This window comes from Trachinotus anak, unplaced genomic scaffold (genome assembly GCF_046630095.1).
Source record: "Trachinotus anak isolate AG129_WGS33_773 ecotype Australia unplaced genomic scaffold, CSIRO_AGI_Tana_v1 ptg000012l, whole genome shotgun sequence".
In the NCBI taxonomy this organism is placed as follows: Eukaryota; Metazoa; Chordata; class Actinopteri; order Carangiformes; family Carangidae; genus Trachinotus; species Trachinotus anak.
In genome coordinates this window covers 20,185,965-20,206,067 of record NW_027273863.1, presented here as the reverse complement: position 1 = coordinate 20,206,067, position 20,103 = coordinate 20,185,965, and the positions used below count along the sequence as shown (strand labels likewise).

General features: G+C 39.0%; 2 protein-coding genes and 3 non-coding genes across 5 annotated transcripts; all 5 read left to right on the top strand.

Moving 5' to 3' along the window:
* Positions 1 to 562: 562 nt before the first annotated feature.
* Positions 563 to 4,593, top strand: LOC139628849 (small ribosomal subunit protein eS8). Its single transcript, XM_071490955.1, has 6 exons — positions 563 to 692; positions 1,784 to 1,890; positions 2,179 to 2,278; positions 2,516 to 2,691; positions 3,346 to 3,475; positions 4,438 to 4,593. Exons 1-6 carry the CDS (start codon positions 689 to 691, stop codon positions 4,545 to 4,547), a joined length of 627 nt encoding a protein of 208 aa, XP_071347056.1. The 5' UTR covers positions 563 to 688; the 3' UTR covers positions 4,548 to 4,593.
* Positions 1,941 to 2,048, top strand: LOC139629933 (small nucleolar RNA SNORD46). Its single transcript, XR_011693075.1, has one exon. It is a non-coding gene; the product is annotated as a small nucleolar RNA SNORD46 (small nucleolar RNA).
* LOC139629945 (small nucleolar RNA SNORD38) lies at positions 2,342 to 2,411 on the top strand. The gene has a single exon (XR_011693086.1). It is a non-coding gene; the product is annotated as a small nucleolar RNA SNORD38 (small nucleolar RNA).
* LOC139629932 (small nucleolar RNA SNORD38) lies at positions 3,128 to 3,196 on the top strand. The gene has a single exon (XR_011693074.1). It is a non-coding gene; the product is annotated as a small nucleolar RNA SNORD38 (small nucleolar RNA).
* A 7,247-nt stretch (positions 4,594 to 11,840) lies between the features above and the next one.
* Positions 11,841 to 20,020, top strand: acadm (acyl-CoA dehydrogenase medium chain). Its single transcript, XM_071490930.1, has 12 exons — positions 11,841 to 11,989; positions 12,938 to 13,049; positions 13,518 to 13,615; positions 14,640 to 14,709; positions 14,974 to 15,074; positions 15,644 to 15,724; positions 15,835 to 15,965; positions 16,360 to 16,468; positions 17,430 to 17,570; positions 18,105 to 18,200; positions 18,393 to 18,641; positions 18,735 to 20,020. Exons 1-12 carry the CDS (start codon positions 11,975 to 11,977, stop codon positions 18,804 to 18,806), a joined length of 1,275 nt encoding a protein of 424 aa, XP_071347031.1. The 5' UTR covers positions 11,841 to 11,974; the 3' UTR covers positions 18,807 to 20,020.
* Positions 20,021 to 20,103: the final 83 nt, after the last annotated feature.

Below are 20,103 nucleotides of genomic sequence, written 5' to 3'. Positions count from 1 at the left end.
ATATATTTGTCTAAAAATTAGTTAAATATATATTATTAAGTAATACCATACAGAATAAGTAACGAAAAAATAAATCAAAGTCCCTTTGTCATATTTTTTTTTGCCATAAAAATAGAAATAACAACAGACACAAAATAAAAAATAAAGCCAAAATCTAACCTAAGCTCCATGTTGTGGCTTTTTTTCAAATCTATGTAGATCTATATGTATTTGTCCATCTATGTATCTTGACATTCATTTGGCAAACACTTCAAAAGCGACTTACAAGTCAGGGACAAAACTAAAGTCGCAGTGCAGTAGGAGATCTTGGTGTAAGTACTAAGTACAACATCTGCTCAGTAAGTGATCTGTGATATATTTATAATAAATATAATTACGGCCTATAAACTAAACAAAAAAAACAAAAAAAAAACTTCCTTCACAGCCATGTGTTATTAGTATTATACATAAAATTATAGTATACAAAGAGAATTACTGAACTAAAATATATTATTAAAGGTGGAATTTGTGTGTAAAAACCAACAGTAAATTACTTTTATCATCCCATCCCACCCATAGACTGTATATAAAATTCCACCACGTTTTGTACGAAAACCTCGTTCGCGGTGGCGTTAGTTCTCGCGAGAACACGTGGCTTCAAACCTCCCCATGATCCTTCACGGTTCCTCTTTCTAGCCGGCGCCTGAGAATGGGTACGTGTTTTCATGCTCGGGTCGGAGGGAGAATCCTTGTCCATCTGATGTTTTAACGAAGGAAAAATCCAATAATGGTTGGCTGAATTGAAGCTAAATGTTATTTAAACAGATGTAGTTGTATCTTTGTTTTCTACAGTCAGGTGATTTTATTTTATTTAAGTAATTTCTAGTGGATGTGTTGATGCAAGATGGCTGCTCGCATTGGAGTTAGCCGTGGGTTGTTAAGTGTGGTTGAAAACAGGCCCAGTTTGCAGTTTGCGAGGTTTGAGGCTTTTTAGAAGGTTTCATTTTTGCTTGTTTTACGTGTCAACTGTTTAAAGGTTGTTTTCTGCTTGTACTGGTAAATTTAAGAGCGCCAAGCTAACTGAGAGCTTGTGTTAGCATTAGCTAGCTAGCAGGCTGGCTGTGATCATGTCATGCTGCTGCACCCAAGTGCTGTGAATAATTGTTTCTTAAGGTAGTAATGTGCGTTGAACATGATTTATCGTATAGCTATAACTAAACTAATAGGGAACCTAGATCACTTGAAGTGCATGCTTCTTTCACAGGGTGATAGTGAAAGATCACGAAATTTGGACAAAAATGTGGCTAGCCCTCATGCCAAGACGGGTTTTTGTATCGGGTATAAACTGTTTAAAATGGGCGTTAAGGATAACATGCATCATATTAGGGTTGCAACTCATGGTTACTATTAATTTTGAGTGTTTTCTTGAGTGATTCATGAAATTGTCTTATCTTATGTTCTAAAAGCTCAATTGAACGCCTTAAAATGTCTTGCTTTTTACTGTCTCGGAGTATAGAATCTCTGCAACTCTAACACATGTGTTCTTAGTTGGACATCAAAGTCTGATTGGAAAAATGTTATACACTAGATAGACAAGATTTATCTCTGGACAATGTAGTTTTGATGGTTGCTAATGACTGCTTGAGTGACCTGATGAAACTTCTCTTGCGGAATCCGAATTAAAAATGCGGACAACCCTACCTTGGAGAACTGATTGCTCAAGCATAAAAAATCATTTTATAGTGACTGTCCAGCAAGGTGTTCACTGATCTAACTCCTGCTTGTTACTTTCTCATTCATTCAGGTATCTCAAGGGACAACTGGCATAAACGCCGCAAGACCGGCGGTAAACGCAAGCCCTACCACAAGAAAAGGAAGTATGAGCTCGGGCGCCCTCCTGCAAACACAAAGGTGAATAAAAACCTGAGGGTTGCCTACAGAAGCTGAGTTTTATGTGATGTAGCGTGGGTGATGAAAACATGACCTTAGGTAGGTCTTTTTTGGACCGTTTTGGTTCAAAGCTTTGGACTTACCAATGTTAGGACTTGTCATAGTTACACTGACACGCTTCAGTGCCTATTCATGGTACTGTTACCTTTATTTTTCCTTAAGCCCTCATGTTGCAGGCTTTACACACAAATAACCAGAATCATAGTCTTTAAGTGTCTCATAACACATTTAACATTTCCGTTTCTGTAGATTGGATCTCGTCGCATCCACACAGTGAGGGTCCGTGGTGGGAACAAGAAGTACCGTGCTCTGAGGTTGGATGGTGGAAACTTCTCATGGGGTTCTGAGTGTAAGTCCATGCTCCATGCCACTTTAATGTCATGAGACCGTTGGGCCCTCTGTTGTGCATATCTTTCCATGAAGATAACTTTGTCCAGTTCTGCTACTGAATGAAAGTGGTGATAACAAAGATTCTGAGAAAACCTGTTTCATATATTGATATGCATTTTTATAGATTTATCAAAATGTATTGTCAAATGAAATGGGAAGATGCTTTTGCTGATGAGGCCTGCATTTTTGTACTCAGGCTGCACACGGAAGACCAGGATCATCGATGTGGTCTACAATGCCTCCAACAACGAGCTGGTCAGAACCAAGACCCTGGTGAAGAACTGCATCGTCCTCGTTGACAGCCTGCCCTACAGGCAGTGGTATGAGGCTCACTACGCCACTCCTCTGGGACGCAAGAAGGGAGCCAAGCTGGTATGTTGGGAAAATGTTCATTTCAGATAACTTCTTTTAACTCAGTGATTGTAATTACAGCACAGGCTCACAGCTCTTGTTCTGGCAGTGTTTGATGAGGCTTTCTGTTACTGCTTTGATGGCTATTAGGTCATAGGCTAAAAATTAAGTCTTAGGGGGAAATGTGGCCATGCTATAGCAGATAGCTTTGAAAATTGATCTTTTGTTCCATCTACACAAAGCTGCAATTTCATGTAGTACCAGCCTAACACTGTCAAGAGTTGAGGAAAATTTGAGAATGCTGGTCATTAAATATATTCATAATTAGTGCAGTTGTCTGCATGTAGGTAGATCTGCTGGGTGGGTTGATGGGTAGTGTATCAAATCAGTCTGTCTTTGACATGAGACAGAAAGTTAAGGCCTCTTTTTTGTCATGGCACTTGATCTGCTGCATGTCTTTCCATGAAGATAACTTTGTCCAGTTCTGCTACTGAATGAAAGTGGTGATAGCAAAGACTCTGAGAAAGACCTGTTGCCTACAGTGACGTTTGCAGCAGTGTTAATTATATATAAATAAATAACCCCCACCCCCACAGTACTGGCTACCAAAGTGTGAATTTTGCTCATGAGTGTTTCATGTCCATCTAATGCTCTTTGTTTCCTCTGCTGCTGTAGACTCCTGAGGAGGAAGAGGTCCTGAACAAGAAGAGGTCAAAGAAGACCCAGAAGAAGTACGATGAGCGTAAAAAGACAGCCAAGATCAGCACTCTCTTGGAGGAGCAGTTCCAGCAGGGAAAACTGCTTGGTAAGTTTAACACTTGTAGTGTTCTGCTGTCCTGGATGGCCTTCAATATAGAGTTTGGTTTGTATCAGCATTTTAAAAAGCTTGGCCACTGATTTTGCTTTTCCCTGAAAGTCAGAATTTCCCCAGGGGATCAAGTGTCCTCACTCAGACATTGCTTAAAGGCACCAACAGCTTAGGGGCTAACAAATGACTGTTTTTGCACTGGAAAGCTTCAATGTGCATTTCTTTACCAGGGGGTGAAGAGAGTCGTAGAAGTTATTGTAGATCAAGGCAAGTTATACAGTGGTAAGGTTGAGCCAGTTTTGTTAAAACAAAATAGATGTTAAGCTGAGTACTGGAACAGATTGGCAAACCATATCTTGCCACTAGGTGTCACACTTGACTCAGTACACACTCCCAAGTGGAACATGGGGCTGAGAGCCCATGAATGAGAGTAGATTTGCCAACCACCAGTACTGAAATCTGATCTTCATGTTGTCAGCAAATTGTGCAGGGCTCATTAGAAACTACTGACGAGTTGCTCATAAACATAGATAATGTTAATCAAATGTAATATTCTTATTACTAATGCAATACAAGTTGGATTTAGAACAATGAACCAGCTAATTTGCCAGAACCAGTAATGTCAAATGTTGGCTCAGCCAGTTTGCATAAATCCCACTGGTTTAATCTCCTACACCAGACCGGACTGTCAAATCCTGACCCAAGTATAGACAGTTGATAAGTCAAAGCTCTGAATGTCAAAGAACTGAAAACACCATTGATTACTTTAATAAAAGTTAAATTCCTCAATTAAGCATATTTAGAAAAATGGTAAGTCTTTATCTGACCTCAGTACTGACCAGTATATAGACATTTCTGTAGCCTCACAGCTTGGACTCTTGAAGTTGACTACAGTACTGTTGACTGTCTGTTTGAGAGGGTTTATCCACCTTCATCATGGTTTCTCTTCTCTCCTGCAGCTTGCATTGCCTCCAGACCCGGCCAGTGCGGCAGGGCTGATGGTTACATCCTGGAAGGCAAGGAGCTTGAGTTCTACCTGAGGAAGATCAAGGCCAAGAAAGGCAAATAGATGTACAGCTGTTTGATAACGTGAATAAATTCCTCCCACCACACAACTGTCTGCTGTCACTCCTTTTCTCGTTTGGTGTTTATTGCTTGTGTTGTGAAACTCCAAAATGAATCTGTCATCTAGGTTAAAACTCCAACTGAGAGACTGGGCTGTTCCGTCCTAATCAGCAAGGTGGTGAGGACACATGACTCCTGCTTTCAGAGGCTGCGAGCAAAATATGAACTTAATATTAAGGTTTTGATGATGAATAAAGTAAACAAATCAGTGCAATTGCTAATCGTTTATTATAAAATTAAAGTGTTTGGCTCTTGAGATGAAAAGTACACAAATGATCAATTTACAGATCCCTGGTCAGTTACAACAGTAAAATCCTGCCTACACATTCATACATAAGTAAAATAATTGAGCCGTTTTCTTTAATAATACAACAGGGACCATTTCCCTGCGTTTTGATTTCTTTTGATACTTTAAATACATTTAACTGATTCTTGTTTGTAGTGGAGTATTTTATACTGTAGAATTACTGTTGTGGAAAATAAAATCTTCATCTACCATAGGAGATTTTTTTTTTTCTTAGAAGAAGAAAAACAAGATAAATCATCGCAGCAAAACAACACAAAAAGATAAAACTAACAAACTGCCAGCTCACAGTGAAGATGCATACTCATGTCAGTCGATAAAATGTCCCTATGTGGGTTGAGCGTCAGGGATGTAGTAGGAGAGACTGAGGTCAAAAAAGGGAAATTACAGCACATTACAATGCATAATGCACAAGATATAAAATACAACAGTGCAGAACAATCAGTTTAATTAGGTCCCATTGGGACAACTGCCCTTCCTGATATGATCAATAAAGGGTTCCCATACATAAGAAACTTGGGGTAGGAGTTAGACAGGGTTTACCAAATTTCCTCAAGATACAGACACATCATGTCGTTCAGCCGTTTTCTAAAGCAGTGAGGGGAGACAGACTCCCTCAGAATAACCCATTTTGCAACAACCATATGAAGCATTAGGGCTTGTTGTAATTTAGAGGGAAGGGTCAAGAAAAAATCAGAACAGCCATCAGGGGTAAGGTGTCTGCAATATATGTCACTATATATCTTAAAAATATCATACCAAACTACCATTCAGTTTGGTCTTGGACAAGTGGAGCCGATGGATGACTTTGAACTCAATGTCCTTAATCCATGTCTCTTTAATGTGGAGAGAGGAGGTTGCCAGAGAATAAAGAGCGACAAATTGTGAGATTAAATGCTTGGTAGTTGGCACTTTAGTCATTAATTCATAAAAATCATATTGTTTGGGGATCATCTCGAACTGAGGGAGGGAATGCCTGACAACATTTCTGATTTGCAGGAACCGAAGGAAATGTCCAGGGGGGAGATAAAATTTTGCCTGGAGTTGGGCAAAAGATGCAAACCGGCCATCAACATATAGATCCTTAATAACACAGGAGCCCTTATCTGACCACTGGACAAAAGCAGCATCCATAAGGCCTGGCTTAATCAAGGGTTTTGACAAATAGGAGCATAAATGGACAGATCAGGGAGACTCAGCACACCTTTTATGGGTCATTCCAGAATTGGAGGACATTTGGGCTTCAAAATTCTTGAAAAATAAACCTTCACTTTTCTGATTTTCTGCTACATATTCATCAATAATAGATAATAAACTATCAAAGCCTTGATTAGCTCAGCTTACAGATCAATGCTACAATTTTTATTACATGATTTATTTGGTGTTTACAATACTTGGTGCAACCTGAAAAAAGTATATTATTGATTTCTGAAATATAATTCCTTTTCCATTAAGTAAATAAAGTAACATTCTCTCTGAATAACCATTTGATTTCAAATATGACTTGATTTAAATTAATTTTAACAACTTTTGAAATCTGTCTCACCGAACTTTTCAATAATGGCATGTTTCACTTTACCAATTTCAGTATTTATTGTACAATATTTACTTTAACACATTTTGCATATGATTGCATAAACTCTTTAAAGGAAAATGGGTCAAACCCTTTTGAGCTGAGAAAGTAATTTAGGATTATTTTCAATTAAAATGATATGGTAACAGGGTTGAAATTAGGGTAACAGGGTTGCATAAAGTAAGATGGATGACTAGCTACATTATTTTTGATTATAGATCATCATATAAAAGTGACAAATAAATGCCCAAGACACCAAAGTGTTCTTTGAATAACTTTTAATATCTTCTGATGCACTTTTCCTCAAATAACAACCAAAAAATAGAAGAAATAATAATAATTAAAGAAACTTTGCTGAAACTTGCCCTTTGGTTCAGAACATTGCTTTTAAACCTTTGATGGCTGGCTGCCCTAGCCTATCAACATATTCACTCTAACACTGAGCTAAAAACATTTCACTCTAACACTTAGCTGAAAACTTGTCATCTGCTTTAGAACATCGGTCTCATAATATTCCACTTTACTCTTCATGGCTGACCAGAGTGTTCCATTGGTCTTCTGCGACGGCCAGGTGGCGTGAGGTAACATTTTGTGGCGGTGGAATGATGGTCAACATATCCTCAAAGGGATACCAATGGACATCCTCCCTCAACAGCCAGCACTCTGTGCATACATTTCACCTGGCAGTGGGTCTCATTCACCTCTTGGATGATCCCTGGGTAGATGTGGCCCTCATACAGCAGGGCACACCATTTACCCACAACCTCTGGAGTATGCCACTGCTCTTCTTCCGGTGTGCTGTGTGTTAGGTCTTCTGTGTGGTCATCTGTGGAATTAAAGCTGAAGCTTTTGGTTTTCTGGCAATTACATTCCAGATTCCTTTTTGCAGAACACATGCAGCTGATGTCGCGGTAGAGCATTTTTCCAGGTGAAAGAGTAATCACCTGGCATGGCAAGATCAGTCATACACGAGTTAGTTCAAAGTGCTTTAACTAAATAAGAATCATGGAGAAATAGTGAAGTGAATACCTGGTGAAGCCTCATTGTGGATGGTACCGCTGGAAGGTCAGCTGGCATTTCCTTCACTGCATCATCTACATCTTGCTCCTGGATGTAAAACAATTTCACCTTTGACTGACTATCATTCAAAGCTTGGTAAAGGGACATTGCCGTGGGAATATCAACTCCTTGGCTGACAAGCCTGTCAGCCCTCCTCTTCAGTGTGCCACCTATGCCATCTGGGGCTCCTTTGCCATGACTGGCTTCAAAGTAATTCCAGGTTCCCCTTGTAAACCCCTTCTTAAAAATTTCAGTGCAAAAATGGTAAAAGTTTCTACACTGTTTGTATTGTGTACAGGGCCCATCGCTAAAAAAATGCACAGTTGTCACATCTGGGAATTTTTCTCTGATTTCCTTCAGAATGGGCTCCATGTGTTTCCATATTGCAGGTGGTCCCTTCAATCTTGATGCCGATATGGTGCAGAAGGAGGTAGGAGCTGATTCTCCCCCCACATGATAAACACCAGTGTGTAAAGTGGCCTGTTGGTGGGATGCACCAAAATGAACAGACTGCAATTCTGCACTGTATTTGCAAGCATAGTTTTCTGAGAAATCAACATGGACTCCACATTGGTTGGCAGGGAGGTTCTGCTTCAGGGCCCATGAGAAAGCATACTGCATGCTGCCTCATGTTGTAGAGATGACGCCTAAAATTCTGGAGCAAAGTGGCAAATGTTTCCACCATCTCTTCTTGTGAGGATTCATATTCTTTTTTCAAAGTGACCTTTGAGGTGACACGATCAGTAGCTTTGTAATGGCCTGTAAATGGATAGCTCTTATTGCTGCAATTGTCACTTTCTCCATACATACATTGCTTGCTTGTGATGTCACACGTGATGGCTTCTGTCAGGCTCTCCAAATTGAACGTGTCAATGATGTGCATCTGATGAAGCTTTTTAGCAATAAAGCCAAGATTTTCATGTTGTTTGCACATACATGTTTCACGATCTGCCAGCGTTGGGTGCACAACCCAATAGGGACGAAGTGTGCAAAACAGCGAGTATGACAGCTGGATGTTGGTCTGCTCAGCGAGGAACCTCAAATGGAGGTTCTTCACTGAATCCAGCAGTAGTCTTTTCTGCATTTTCTTTTTTCCTTTTGTGACCGTTTGCTTTTTTCCAGTAGTGATCCTGCTCACATCATCACGTACAAAGAATGACGTTACCTTTTCTTTTAGTCTCTCACCAATTCCAGTGTATTCCTTCCTCTTGTAGTAGCAGACATTTTCATTTCCCAGGTTCTTCCATCTTCTCCTTGAAAATCCAAGTACTTCCTGTGCCAATTTCTGCAGCCTGTACTTCTTCAGGATTTTGCTGGTGATTACTGCTGCAATGAGTTGTCTGTGACTCTCTCTCTTTGATTTTTTTTTGTACTTTGTACGCACTTCCTCAGCTACTGCTGTATGGAACAACAGGGTTCTTCTTAGGGATGTGTGCGAAGCTTCCCTGAGTATTTTGTTGACTTTGGCTCTTGGAGATGGATGAGCCATTTTCAATCGTTGAAGCCGTTTCCTGTATTTTTCTGTTTTCTGTTCTGCTCTTCTCAACTTTTCTTCTAGTTCCTCTCGCTTCCTTTTTGATTTTTTTTGGGCAGCCCATTTTCTTCTTCTCCCAGCATCACTTTTCCTTAAAGAAACATATAAGCATTAATTTTGTTCCATAACAATTTCACCTGCAGCAAAATATGCATTAGCTGCCTTTACCACTTTGTGCTTACACTAACTTACATTACTCAATAACCTTATTGTATGCTTACCTTGAAGTCCCAGGTTGAGAGCTGGAGCTAGATTCTGGATATTCTGCCCTAAACGGGATATCTGGTGTGACTGGAGGTTCAGGGGTGATTGGAGGGGTTATTAACCCTTCAGGTAACTTTCTCCTGGCTTTACTCCTCTTATGAGCCTCTCTCCACTTTTTTTGTTGGGCTCGCTGTCCTCTCTCACTGCGGTCTTTTTGAAGCAACTTCTTTCCTGTTTCCACATCTTTTTTCCATTTCTCTCTTTCTTTGAGTAAGTACTGTTGTCTCCTTTTTCAGCATCACGCTTGGCTCGGTAGCGTCTCTGCTTTTCAGCAGCACTCAATGGTGGGCCACACTGTATGAAAAACAATTTATCTAACTTAATTTAGTGTCCCCTATTATGAATTGTAACTCATTGTTTGAATACAGTTTTATTTATGTAAAGTTAATCATCCCATCGAGGTAGTTGCTGCAACCATAATCCATTTGGACTACAAAAGGAAACAATTCAGTATGTAAAATTCAGAAATGTGTTTACAGTATGTAGAGTAACTAAATTATATCTCAGATAATGTAAACTGTTGAATTGAATTACAAATAATAGTTTCTAAAGTCTGAGTAAACTGGAGGAGGTGCAACCCTGTTAATGTAGTGCAACCCTGTTATTCTAATCACAGCAACAGGGTTGCAGGTAACAGGGTTGCAAATCCGTACTAATGTTAGCTTTCTCTCAGGAGTAGAAGCTAGCTGTTTAGCTAGCTGTTACTGCTGACCAAGAGGACAAACTTACTTATGTAAATAAGTAAAGAAAAAAAAAAAAAATAATTGTCTTATTCTGATCATATGCATAACAGGGTTGCATGAGGTAGAGTGAGACATTCAATCAAGGCTAACTATGATAAAAAATATGAAAAATAGAAGAGAGGACATACATTTGCTCTACCCATTCTTTTGGAAAACTGTTTGATGATGTCAAGTCCAGCGTATCATGTGATTCACTGCTTTCTTCTTCTTCTACCATTCTAAAAAGGTTATGGTAACAGGGTTGTGTGCATGTTGTGGGACACACGTTCCATGAATAATAATTATTATTTGAAATATTATGTTTATTAAAACAAATGTTCCCACAGTTACAAGAGACAGCAATGAAACAAATAATACCAAAAAAAAGAAATTTAAATTCAATTTGGTCATTAGTGGGGTGGGACAAGAGAAAAATGGCATTTTAGGGGGTACTCCAGACTTATTTGGTATTTTTAAAACTATTTTCAAGCATTCTTTTCTCTTAGTTTTTTTAGATTTGGTCTCAGGACAAGTAAATTTACTCAGAAACTCCATGTTTTAGTATTTTGTATGTGGATTATTTAAAATTTGATGGGTGGGACGTAAATTGTCCTCCAATTCTGGAATGACCCTTATATGGTTTGGAATCTTAAATGAATGGCGCAAAACAAAGTCGTCTTTTAAATGTTTGGTAGGTACATTTCATTTCGACAATAAAGTGGCCGTTAAGGAAGCACCAGTGAAGGATACTGCATGAAAAGACTCAATCTCAGGCCGTCTAGGACAGAGATTGCTCTCTCCTGCCCAGCTGTAGCTGAAGTGTGGTTCCAGAGAGCCCAGGCTCTGGCCTCCTTCAGCCGTGGGCTTCTGTAAGTGCGCCTTGGAAATATGGGGAGGATTTTTAATATGGTCTAAGCATGAATAGTCAAATGTAAATAGCACCGCTTGTCGCTGACAATGAAATATGTGATATATAATGGTGGAAACTATCTACTGGTAGGGACTAAATTAGTGTCACTGTACAGAATTTACTAGTATTTCCAGTTGATGCATCTTTATACTTGTAAATATTATTTTTGCCCTTTTTAAAAATTAAAAAAAAAAAAAACTTACTTAATTACAAAATACATGATCATCATCTAAAATGCAGTGAATTGTTCGAGACTCAACATGCCAAACGGTATATAAGGATTATATTTAGCTCCACCTCAATTATAAAAAATAATATTTTAATTCAGGATCTAAGGACCTTGTCTGGATCTGAGTACTTCTTGCACATCTCATATCTGTACATATTTAAACTTACAATACAAATGGCATGATTACTAGTAGAAATCTTATATGGGTCTGAACAGTATTGCCATTGGATTTTATGGTAAATTACTTTGCAGCGATTTTTCAAATGGATTCATATTTCTTTATCCCAAGTAAACTTTTGTTGTTTTCAGCTGCACAAATGTGAGGACTTGATGCTTCTCTGTGTCATAATATGTGCTAGTAAACTGAATATCTTTTGGGGGCTGTTGGTTTAATAAAATAAGCAATTTGGATACACCGAAATGGGCTGTGGGTCTTTATAATGTACATTATTCACAGCTTTTGAGATTGTACACTGCTACATGAAAATAAAAGGCAGGCAATTGATGGTGAAAACAACCGTTACTTGCGGCCCTAGTTACCTGTAGTATCTGCAGTAATGTAAGTAGTGGCAGCAGTAGTTCCCAAGTACACAAATACAGTTGTAAAACACAGTAGAGGTTAGGTAAGTAATTGGGGCAAAAGTCATTTTACGTACATCGAGAAACATCATGTGACCATATTCCGCCGCTATGATTGGCTGAGACGAACGTATACCCGGATATAGGGCAAAGGTAGCGGTGCAGTTTGTGCAGTCCGATCATCCTGCGTCGAAACAATGCTGCTGAACAAGGTACGTTTCCTTATATTAGCTCCAATCCAACATTATGTGTATATGGATTTAGTAAATGAGAGGTTGTCGCGCCCCTGACCCACAGTTTGACTTTTCAAGAGAGAGATTTGGTAGCTACGTCATAAGCTAGCGTCAGTCAGGACAAAGCTACAACGGCTAAAACGCACCAACACATTTTAAGACACCAGCGTTTCTACTGTTTCTAATGTAATGTTTATCTCAGAGTTAAGCTTCTCACGCATTATCTAGTCCAGATTTGACAAGATTGGGTGTTTTTAAATCTAATCTACCTATTTGAATTTAATTTATTCCGTCCTTATACATCGAATAATTTGAAATCTGAATTAAGCCATAGTAGTTTTTCAATCTACAATTTGGTTTTATGTGTGCCAGGTGGTAATCAGCAGTGAAAAAGAGAACTTGTACCTAATAAAATGGCCACTTCTTTGCTTATCCTACATCAAACAAAATATATAAGAGGCTATTATCAGTTATATTCGCCTATGCAAATAGAAATTATTGCATTTTGTCTTGTGTATGATTTACAAAAATAATAAGGACATACGGTATGTAATCTCCTTATTGCTGTTTAGGAAACAGTTGCAGCTTGAGATATTAGTTAAAATGACTTTTATTGGGTAATAGTGGTTTTTTTTTAAATCCACTTGGTTTGAAGATCCTTTGAGGGTTCTGGAAATACCTTCACCTGAGAAATGCTGGATTTTAAACAAGTACCTGTGGTCTTCAGACATCATAGGGTATTTATTTTTAAGAAAAACAGACGCTTGGCTCTGTGACTCAAATGTAATGTAATACATGAGAGGCAGAAACTGGGTTCAACTATGTACTAACTTGAAACTTTAAACATTAAAAGGTTTGTTGGTGACCTATTTAAGGTTAACTTAGTGATGTGTTGCTGATTTTCCCCCTTCATTCGCACGCATGCAGGTGCTTAGAGCCAGTGTGCGGTCTGGTATCAGGCTGCAGAGCTCCACTGCTACTGCAGCCAGCGCTACAGCATCTTCCAGTGGCCACTCATCATCCCTTGGCTTCTCATTCGGTGAGTAGGAAGAGGAACTTTTACATAATTGCAAAGCATATGTTCAGATTTTTCATATCTGTTAAACAGCGCTCACATGCTGTCATATATATATATATATATATATATATATATATATATATATATATATATATATTATACAATTGTCATTTTTTGGGACTAACTCAGACTGTTGGAAGCCTCATATTTGCTTTAGCTAAATAATGCACGGTGCATTTTAACACAGAACAAAGATTGGCTTTTGTGTGTCTTTTTATTAATGTTGAAATCACCTTAGGGAGCAGTTCTGCACACCCAGTATGGAGTGAAGGAGTGATTACAGGGACCAATAACTCTTTAGATATGCATATGGTCATGCAAGTATTGTTTTAAAGGGGTTGAATTGGAAAAAAACAAAAACATGTGGGTATTCTTTAAAGTGTGTGTTGAAGCTGGTTACATGGGTCTTCTTGCTGCTTTGTTCCACAGAGCTGACGGATCAGCAGAAGGAGTTCCAGCAGCTGGCGAGGAGGTTTGCACGTGAAGAGATTGTCCCTGCTGCACCTGTCTATGACAGGAGCGGTGAAGTGAGTATAGTCTAAGCTTTAGGCTGTAGTGAATGTATATGAAAGATTAAACACATGGGGACTTGAAAGTTTACTGTCATTGAAGCTGCAAAATATTATCATATTATACATTTTCTGACTCTGCACATGCCTAAACATTTTCAGTGATGTTATGATGTTTGGGTTTGCAATATTTGCCATTATGCGTCTTATAAATATGAGCTTGCAGTACCGCAGGTTGTTAGAGGAATGGTAACAATGCTGTTAAACAGTGAGAAACAAACAAACACTTTGGTGAAACCATGGTGATCATACCTGTTCCTGCATTTTCAATAATTGACTGACTTTTGTTGAGTTTATGTTAGTCAGACGCTGGACAAAGTAAATGCATCTCTGTGTTTACAGAATGATTCTCCCCAGCTAAATAGGAGCTTAGGGGCAGGTGTGAAAACACAAAACCCTGAGGAGAACCCTGGCTGATTGTTGTTTTAAGAATAATGAGACTTGTATCGCATAAGAGCAACACACAGTGCTTAAACTTTAAAGGTTTGCTTGTTTCTCTATTACTAATGCCTATATGTCCCTATATACTTGTATAGTATGTATTTTACACATCATGTTAAATGCTAAGTAATTTGTAGTTTCAGATTCCAACATGAGATAATTTGCTGCTTTTCAGAGTAATGAAATGACATAGAATATTTTTTTGTTTTGGACAAAACAAGAAAATTTAAGACATCACTGTGATCTGAAGCATTTTTTTCACTTAAAAAAATATTTACTAGACTAATATTTTCTAGATTAATCAAGGAAATAATTGGCAGATTAACTGACAATGAAAATAATTCGTAGTTGCAGCCCTTGCACAGATATTTGCACAATTCACACACAGTCTTAGGTTTTGTAACATTGCATTTAGCTTTTTAATGTTGACACCTGGGGATTATATAATGAAGTCTTCTCTTTTATCACATTTGACCTCAATTTTATTTTATTTTTTTAAATAAGCATGAATATAACTCCTAATTGTTGTGTCATTTTACAGTATCCTTTCCCCATCATCAAAAAAGCATGGGAGCTGGGTCTGATGAACAGTCACATTCCACAGGAATATGGTATGTTACAGTTCTTGACTATATTAAAATTAGCTGCTTTATTCATGCTAGTTTCCCCCACTGTGGCAGGCTTGCACCAGTTCATTTTGTAGAAGATGGCCTGAACAGTTGCCACTTTAATTAGCTTTGTGAAATAGCACCTTGGTTTAAACATACTCCATTTTTAAATTACGCTAGTGGCGAGGGTTTATTTCACGCAAGTTGGTGGACTTCTGTTTGAAAACACTGTGAAACCCTGTTATGTTTGTCTCTCTTCGTATTCAGGGGGAATGGGCTTGTCAATCTTCGACAGCTGCCTCATCACAGAAGAGCTGGCTTATGGCTGCACCGGAGTACAGACGGCTATAGAAGCAAACTCTTTGGGAGTACGTTTTTTTTAAAAATCAGGGCTGCATTGACCAGCTCCCCACTAGTTTTTAAAGAGTCATTTCATTCAAATCAAAAGTAACAGTGTTTTGAGGAGTCCTCCATTAGAAATGCTTTCTGAAACCTGGTTCTGAATTGGAACCGGTTACGTTTTTCTTTTAGGTTGATTCTGTTTTCAGCACTTGAAGAAACCATAGAGTGAGATTAGAGAGCAACAAGGGAGAAGATGAGAGAAGACAGGATGAGTGATAGAGTGATAGAGACTCATGTCTATGTTCTTCTTTTTTTCCTTGTTGAACTTATGTAGTGGCTTTGGTTTTTTTAAATATTAAAATATAAATGAGGTATAATTCTAAATGTTTTCCCCTTTTTTTTTTTTTTTTTTTTTTTTTTTTTTTTATTGTAGAGTAATGAAAACACAGATAACACTGTTTATGTATCATATCTGTAAGGAGCATTGATAAGAGTAGAGGTATTGATTTTAAAGACAAAGAAAGATAATGTAAGCACACCAATGAGCAACCTACTGTATGGAGGTAATGAATTTACATCTGTTTCTCCCACACAGCAAATGCCTGTTATTATTGCTGGCAATGATACACAGAAGAGGAAGTACCTGGGAAGGATGACTGAGGAGCCTCTTATGTGTGTAAGTGTTAAATGTTAGAAGATGATTCGATATTTTTAAAAAGTGCTCTTTCGTCTGTATCCAGTGATAAAGCACTTTTAGCAAGTATAATAAATGTTTGTTTTCGGCAGGCGTACTGTGTCACAGAGCCGGGCGCTGGCTCTGATGTGGCCGGCATCAAGACCCGAGCTGTGAAGATGGGTGATGAGTATGTTGTTAATGGGCAGAAGATGTGGATCACCAACGGCGGGAAAGCTAACTGGTATGTACTCACTAATATTGCTGTTGCTGAACACGAAGAATTGAGTTGCCAGTTTATTAGGTATACCCAGCTAAAGCTAGTACAGTCAAATTTGATAACTCCACCGTCATGCAGGTTATAATGTTCAGTTTTTGTTGGACTGATTTAATATGGTGCCCAAACTTTTGCACATGCCCCACTTACTGTCTAAGTTCATGAAATAAAAAGTAACAGTGCATTAGCATTTGAAGAAAGGATTGTTTTCAATGTGTGTTTGCTGCAGCGTTTGTATTAAATTCCTTTAACCCATTAAAGATCATCAAAATGTCTAATTTGTCCTGGGGTGCGCAAACTTCTGCACACACTTGTTACTCTGAAGGTTATTTGACCATTTATACTTCTTTCATATTCCAAGGTACTTCCTCCTGGCCCGCACCAACGCAGATCCTAAATGTTCAGCTAGCAAGGCTTTTACTGGCTTCATTGTGGAGGCTGACACTCCAGGAATTCAAATAGGAAGGAAGGTAAGATCAGGCTGAGTATTTCAGGCTGAAATGAGACCTAGAGAAGCCTCTGTAGGCTATGACAGAAATATGGTGACATGCACAGAAATGAAATATTCCTGGGGCCTGTTCTATGAAGAAGGTTAATTGTTGTTGGGTTACATTTGTTGAGTAAAACCTGGACAGGCCTTGAGATCTGTTTACATGTACTGACGTAAAGAAAAACAGGAAAAACCTGCTTGGAACAAACCCCTGATTGTTCTGAGGTGGATACATGATACACATCCTGAAGGTTTTATACCTACATCAGTTTGAAGAAAATGGTGCTCTTTAGTATTGATTTGAATATGGCAGGATATTTTTTTTTGGCTGATAAATGCTCAGTTGCACTCTCTTAGAGCTCTTGGTTAGTCTAAGTTATTGGTCTAAGTTATAGGAAACTTGATTTATGATTGAAAACATTAAAAAAAAAAAAATTCTTGCCGAAGCCCAGATGCCAGGACAGTATGGGCTATATTTAGTTTTCTTGTTCTGAGGACTGACAGTAACCTGAGCATCGGTGCAAAAGACTGACTCAGACTCTAAAAACAAGTTTCATATTTCACTGAGAGAAAGTGACGAGTATTGATGCAGACAAGCAGATCAGTGTCACATGTGCTCCAACAGTGATTGTAAAATAAATGAACTTCCAAACTTCCCACAAGATGAACAGATGCTGCTCTGCCTCCTGAACTAAACAGTTCACCAGCTCAGTTTTATTTTGTGTTCAGTTGTTCTCAAATACACACTGCACATAAATCTCCTTTTGTTCTCTGTCTCTTGGAATAAGCTCGACAATGTTTAGATAGATTTACAAGGAAACGTACTCTCTGCTATCAAGCCAGGATGGTCCCATAATGTACGTCTGTGGTGCAGTCCAGTAGTTTACCACTGTGACGTGCACACCTGCGATAATGCGTCTGTGTCTGTTTCGTGCTCGTAGGAGATGAACATGGGCCAGAGGTGCTCTGATACCAGAGGCATCACCTTTGAGGATGTGAGGATACCGAAGGAGAACGTCCTGATCGCAGAGGGAGCTGGCTTCAAAATCGCCATGGGTGCCTTTGACAACACAAGGCCACCTGTAAGTCTTTACTGTAACTGTTTTCAAGCCTGTTTATAGTGAGTCTCTGAGTCATGTTTCGTTTGACCAGTTTAACCTGCAGGACAGTCTGAAGACTGGTGTAAAGTGTTTTGCTGCCAAAGAGGAAATGGATTCATGATGACTGTAGTGTCTCTGACGTCTTTAATGCAGAGATGAAGCAGGGAGAAAATCTGTCAACTGTCAAAGAAAATGACTTTGACCACTTCAGCAGTCTGAGATAATGGTATCTGATTGTCAAAGTGTTTGTCATCCTCAAAAAGTATTTTACTTACTGGGTGTTGGAAAAGGTGGGGTCATCCTATATTCTCTGCAATGTTTTAAAATTATAAATGACATTTTAGGTGTTGGCCTTGTTACAGTAGAACCTTGTTCAGTGTAAACTTTAGTTATTCTTTCAGCCAAAAATGCAGCTTTTGGATTTTTGTGGACATGAAATTTTTGCAAATGAAATGCCCATATTTAATTGTAATATTTGTGTCTATCAGGTTTACTAATGTAATGAGTGCATTGCAGGTGGCAGCGGGAGCGACGGGCCTGGCACAGAGGGCACTTGATGAAGCGACCAGTTATGCACTGGAGAGGAAGACCTTTGGCAAAGTTATCGCTGAGGTTTGTTTGCTCAGATCTTCATGTTCTTATGAGTCAGTCACAGAAAAGCACATTGCTGGCTTTTATGAGCTGATGCAGCCCATTGTCATTACTGTACCTGCCCTGATAACTGACAGCTCAGGTGTACAGTGTTTTAAAGTGCAAAGATGAGTGCAGGATCAACAGGATCCTCTGTCTCTTGCTGTCCCACAGCACCAGGCCGTCTCGTTCCTCCTGGCTGAGATGGCGATGAAGGTGGAGCTGGCCAGGATGGCGTACCAGCGGTCAGCATGGGAAGTGGACCAAGGCCGCCGAAACACCTACTATGCCTCCATCGCCAAGGCCTTCGCCGGAGACATTGCCAATCAGGTGGCCACTGACGCTGTTCAGATATTTGGAGGCAACGGGTTCAACAGCGAATACCCAGTAGAGAAGCTGATGAGAGACGCCAAGATCTACCAGGTGGGTGATGATGATGATGTGTGTCTAATGACTGCTAGTGGAGGTGTCATTTGGCAAAACTTAATTTTGTTGAATCTTTATTTCCTTCTTCAGATCTATGAGGGAACAGCTCAAATCCAAAGACTCATCATTGCCAGAGAACATCTGGGAAGATTCAAGAAATGAACTCAGCGCTCCTGAGTAGTCCTCATTCAAATGCAGTTTGTTATAACTTTTCTATACATAAACGTGTTCCTGGAAATAGATCTGGTTTCTTTAACTCAGGATACAGAGCAAAATGTTGTTTGCCTTAATTTCATCCTGCCTTGCTTCTTCAGACCGATCCAGACCCTGAACTGACAGCAGTCTGCACAGCCTTTGAAATAATGCCATACTTCATTCATTTTACAGTTTTAATGGAGCTGTCATGTGATCCTCGTCAACTCATAAAGTCACAAAATATCACATGACCATGTCCTGTTTACCAGCTATTTGCATTCAGGTGATCCCCGCTCACCTACTTGTAAATATATCACATGAAAAAGAAAAATGAAAAGTCCTCTGCAGGTTGTAAACAGTGGAAACCAGACACAAACTGCTCTACTTTTGATATCAGCTGTGATATGATGTTAATTCAAGGGCATTACAAAATGTCCTGTATTTATTTAACATTCGCCCGGTACATTGTTTGACAGTTGTCCATCATATGTTAAACTGAAGAGTTGTCTGTATCTGGTGAAGTGAGGCTGTCTCATTTTGGGGAGGAGGAGTGGGTTCAGCCTGACTTTCAGCCTTACACGTTGAACACACACTTGAATAATGTTGATTTTGTTCTTATTCTTCATTCTGACTGATAGTAAAATCCAAGATGATGATGATTATCCTGATGTCCAGTTCATGCCTTATTCTGCCTCTGAAATCCTGCCACATGTGACAGTCAGTGTTTGGCTGTCTCGACTGACTTTCTGCATCCATTCATAATATTAAACTTACAGAATGACTCCTCAAACCTTGTGGATGCAGTGCACATTTCTCACAGTAAAACCAGTTTGATCTTGGATCTGTACAAACCCCCCCCCCCAAAAAAGTGTTAGAGACATAGGAATGTGTGTCTATTTAACGACTGTAAAACTGCATGTTGTTAGAAAATGGTTTTCTGCCTGAATGAGCAAGTAATTCTGAACTGCTGCAGTGCAACGTAACAGTAGCATCAAATATAGAGGCATCAGCTTTACACTTAACCATGGAGAATATCTGCAGGTGTAGAATACAGATGATGTATGAAGGCTGTGGTTCACCGTAGGATCACTTTTTGACATCATTCATCACACAGATGAATTCACCCGAAGTTTTTCAGTCTGTACATCAACCATTTATTAAATTATTCCATTCAAACTAGAGGTGATCGTGATTTTATGGTCTTGTGTTCATGTTCTGATTTTTATTTTATTTATTTATTTTTATTGTGGACATTAATAGTGGA

What these genes read in the sequence shown, in the direction of transcription:
- LOC139628849 (XM_071490955.1), top strand. An exon ending in GCCCTCCTGCAAACACAAAG is followed by an intron (nt 1,891 to 2,178) that starts GTGAATAAAAAC and finishes CCGTTTCTGTAG; the next exon opens with ATTGGATCTCGTCGCATCCA. An exon ending in GCAAGAAGGGAGCCAAGCTG is followed by an intron (nt 2,692 to 3,345) that starts GTATGTTGGGAA and finishes CTGCTGCTGTAG; the next exon opens with ACTCCTGAGGAGGAAGAGGT.
- acadm (XM_071490930.1), top strand. An exon ending in ATCCCTTGGCTTCTCATTCG is followed by an intron (nt 13,050 to 13,517) that starts GTGAGTAGGAAG and finishes TTTGTTCCACAG; the next exon opens with AGCTGACGGATCAGCAGAAG. An exon ending in TAGAAGCAAACTCTTTGGGA is followed by an intron (nt 15,075 to 15,643) that starts GTACGTTTTTTT and finishes TCTCCCACACAG; the next exon opens with CAAATGCCTGTTATTATTGC.